The sequence below is a fragment of the Tripterygium wilfordii genome, chromosome 9 (assembly GCF_013401445.1).
Source record: "Tripterygium wilfordii isolate XIE 37 chromosome 9, ASM1340144v1, whole genome shotgun sequence".
Classification (NCBI taxonomy): Eukaryota; Viridiplantae; Streptophyta; class Magnoliopsida; order Celastrales; family Celastraceae; genus Tripterygium; species Tripterygium wilfordii.
The window spans coordinates 5674742-5679035 of record NC_052240.1 but is presented as its reverse complement, the minus strand read 5'-3'; the positions used below and the strand labels follow the sequence as shown (position 1 = coordinate 5679035).

Sequence of the window (4294 nt, the reverse complement as noted above, 5' to 3'; positions counted from 1 at the left end):
ATACTACACGTATCAAACATTTTATGATACTCAAAAGTCCCAATGTAGCGACAAAAGAATCGATTGATATTAATAGTGATAGTGATTAATCGATTTTAACAACATAATAATAAGATGCATTTCTACGTTTGACAGTTTGTTTGTGTGATTTATTTTTTGTTCGTTCGTCTTTTAGTTACATTGGCAAGAATGAAGAGTTGATGATGGTTTTACATGAAATTATCAAGGAAATCTATGCTGGACCATTTGCCATTTTCTTTAAATTCACCTATCACTATGTTAAATTTATTTATGTGTTGTCAATGGTAAGTGTTGTTTCTTTCTCATGATTGTTTATTGTTGGGACAGAGATGGATATTTGAAAGTCTATTTTTGTATCTGTCACTTTCTAATGACCAATTGTGGCATTGTAAATATTTTTGGGGAGGGAAAGGTTGCCTATGAGATTTGAAGAGAGATTTGGAGACAAGTCTCCACCATTAATTATCGAATCTACTCCATTCTTTCACAAGTTCACAAATTGGTGTCTATAATGGTGTATAGTAAATGAATAATATGAAGTCTTTTTTTTTTTGTCTATTTATCCTTAATATAATTAAATAAACTTAATCTATTAAATCGATTTAGAAAAAACTGTCAAAAATATTTTAATGATTATTGAAGGAAGGAAGTTAAGATATATATGGGTGGGGAAAAGGGTAGTTTAGGATATTAAATATATTTTATAATTAATATGTGTGAAAGGTTTTTTTAGGAAATTCAATGTGTGTATTGAAAACTAATTAATAGTGTATTATGTAATTGTGTGTGTTGAGTCCAACGTCGTGTGTAAATATCGGCATCCCATTTTTGGGTTGTTTTGGATTGTATTTTGGGCCCATTTTGGCCTCTATTTTGGGTTTTTTTTGGGCTCCTTTTAGCCTCTGTTGTGGGCTATTTTTGGACCAATTTTGTGTCCATTTTAGCCTCTATTTTGGGTTGGATTTCAGACTAGTTTTCGGGTCAATTTTGGCCTCTATTTTGGGCTGGATTCCATACCTGTTTTGAGCCCATTTTCACCACTGTTTTGGGTTACTTTTCAGTGTAATAACACTTTTGGGCGGGGGCGGGGGCGGAGGGACATGGGGACCAGGGGGCCTGGGCCCCCCTGAGTTTTTTAAAATAAAAAAAAATTTATATATACTATTAAAATATTAGACTTTATAATCTTAGTAGGTAATATAATATTTATTACTTGAGTCGTCAGTATATAGTGATTTAAAAAGAAAAAAAAACACAAACCCTATTACTTTACTCGAAAATCCCAATCCTCGCCCACTCTCGATTCTCTGGAGATCTCGCCATCTCGGTGCCCTTGCTTTGGTGCTATCAGTGCATAGAAATAAAGAAAGGTAATTTTTTATGGGTTCTGTACAGAATTACAGCCATGGTTGAAATAAAGGTAATTACAAATTTTTTTTGTTCTTTTTTGCGCAGTTATTACTTGATTGTGCAAAGTGTGCAATACCATATCGCACAAATCGACTTCGCATCACATCTGTCAGGTTAGTTTGTGTTTCAATTTTGTTTTTTTGTGCTTATCCAGTTCTCTTTGCTTTTGAAATAAATGTCATGATTGGTTGTTTGAAATCCAAGAAAATTGTCCAACTAAGATTAATTTGAGAATGTTATTGTAAATTTTCATTTTTTAACAGATATGGAGAAGTATTTGATTAAAAGGTCAAATTATACTTGCGGAGATGGTTCTCGTAAGGAAGCTCGAATAGAAGTTAATTTAAATGAGTTAGAAAGTGACCTAGGCCTTTGGAAAAAAATCTCAAGCTATCATCCCAATGATCAAGATAAGGTTCGTCGGTCATATTGGCTTAAAGGCCCCACTCAACCAAAGTTAGAGATGTTTCCAGACACTTTTTATGGACATAATTCTAAACCAAGAAAGTTCAATCAATCTTGGTACTCCGATCCAAACTCATATTGGTTGGAGTATAGTAAAGCAAAAGATGCAGTTTATTGTCTTTGTTGCTATCTTTTCAGGCCAACTAATGGAAAACAAGCTGGTGGGGATTCTTTTGTTGAAGAAGGCTTCAAAAATTGGAAGAAGAAATTTAAGTTGGCTGAACATGTAGGATGTGTCGATAGTGCTCTTTATCAAGCTTGGAGCAGGTGTAAAGATCTTGTAAGACAAGATCAACATATCCAATGTGTGTTTTTTAAACAATCAAGTCAAGCTCGTTCTGAATATAGAACACGTTTGGCTGCATCAATAGATTGCATTCGTTTCTTGCTTCATCAAGGTCTTCCATTCCGCGGTCATGATGAAAGTGATGACTCAGATAATAAAGGTAACTTTTTGGAACTCCTTCATTTTCTTGCCAATCATAATGAGGAAGTTAAAGCTGTGGTTCTGAAGAACGCTCATGAAAATCTCAAATTGACATCTCCTGATATTCAGAAGGACATTGTGAATGTTATTGCAGTTGAAACTTTAAATGCAATTATTAGTGATATTGATGATCAGTGTTTCTCAATTCTTGTTGACGAATCTCGTGATGTATCAACAAAAGAACAGATGGTAATTGCTCTGCGGTATGTGACTGATAAAGGCAATGTGGTGGAGTCTTTTCTCGGAGTTGAGCATGTAACTAGTACCACAACTAGCTCACTTAAATGTAAGATTGATGCTATGTTATCTAGACATGGATTGAGTATTTCCAAGTGTTGCGGACAAGGTTATGATGGAGCTAGTAATATGAATGGATAATTTAAAGGATTGAAGGCATTAATTTTAAGGGATAATGAATCGGCTTATTACATTCATTGTTTTGCCCATCAACTCCAATTGGCACTAGTGACTGTGGCAAAAAAACACTCAGACATTTCGTGGGTTTTCAACTGTCACTAATATAGTGAATATTGTTGGAGGATCTTGCAAACGACATGATGCTCTTGTTGAGGCTCAAGCTATAAATGTCTTTAAAGCAATAAGTGATGGTGAACTTATGACTGGGAGAGGCTTAAATCAGGAAACTAGTCTTGTCCATGCTTCATATACACGTTGGGGATCACATTATGCCACTTTAATTAGCCTGATCAATATGTTTGCAGCTGTGATTAGTGTGCTTAAGCAGGTGCGTGATGATGGCTTGGGTGATCAAAAAGGTGTAGCATGTGGTTTGTTATTTTTGATGCAACAATTTGATTTTATATTCAATCTACACCTAATGAGGAAGGTTTTGTCAATGACAAGTGACTTGTCACAAGCATTACAAAGAAAGGATCAAGATATTGTGAATGCTATGATGCTCGTTAAACATTCCAAGATACGATTACAGACTTTGAGGGATAATGGATGGGATAGTTTTTTTGGAGGAAGTTACATCATTTTGTAATAGTTATGAAGTTGTCGTTCCGAAGATGGAGGAATTATATCTAGCTGCAGGTCGATCAAGGCGTAATAATGAAAATACCAACTTGCATCACTATCGAGTTGAGTTATTCTACATTGTGATTGATAGGCAGTGTAATGAGTTAAATGAGCGTTTCACTGAAGCAACTACTGAGTTACTAGTTTGTGTTGCATGTTTGAGTCCAGTTGATTCATTTTCTGCTTTCGATAAGCAGAAACTAATTCGTCTTGCTTCCTTCTACCCAAATGATTTTTCTCTCATGGAGTGCTTTGCTCTTGGTGATGACCTTGATGCATATATACATGATATGCGCAACAGTAATGAATTTTCAAGTTTAAGAAGTTTGGGGGAGTTGGCTCAGAATTTGGTTAGCCATAAGAGAAGTGGAGTATATCCTTCTATTTATCGACTTCTTAAACTTGCATTACTTCTACCAGTTGCCACAGCTACTGTAGAGAGTGCATTTTCAGCTATGAAGATCATAAAGAATCGTATGCGCAATCGAATGGGAGATCAACTTTTACATGATAGTTTGGTTGTGTATATTGAGAGGAACAAACTAAATGAAATAAGCAATGAAACTATTATTCAACGTTTTCAGAAAATGAAAACACGTCGTAAGCAATTGTAGGATTAACTCAAGTAAGTTGAACTTTCATGTCTTTTCTTATTAAGTCAAGTTTTACACTATTTGGTGTCACTTTGTTTGCTTATGTTTAATACTTTATGAATTTTTTTTCAAGAGCATGATCCGGATCAATGAATTCAAAGTATGGTGGTTGTCTGTGCCTTTTCTTGTAAGTACATATTATTTATGTATTATGTGATACTTTCATTTTTCACTTTGCATTTGTGCTATAATCAATGAGAAATTAGGGCATTTTTAG

General features: G+C 34.6%; 1 protein-coding gene across 1 annotated transcript; it reads left to right on the top strand.

Moving 5' to 3' along the window:
* The first annotated feature begins 3414 nt into the window (after positions 1–3414).
* LOC120005951 lies at positions 3415–4038 on the top strand. Its single transcript, XM_038855828.1, has one exon. The coding sequence runs from the start codon at positions 3415–3417 to the stop codon at positions 4036–4038; it is 624 nt and encodes a 207-aa protein (XP_038711756.1).
* The last annotated feature ends 256 nt before the right edge of the window (positions 4039–4294 follow it).

What these genes read in the sequence shown, in the direction of transcription:
- LOC120005951 (XM_038855828.1), top strand. Translation starts at nt 3,415, where the DNA reads ATGGAGGAATTATATCTAGCTGCAGGTCGATCAAGGCGTAATAATGAA.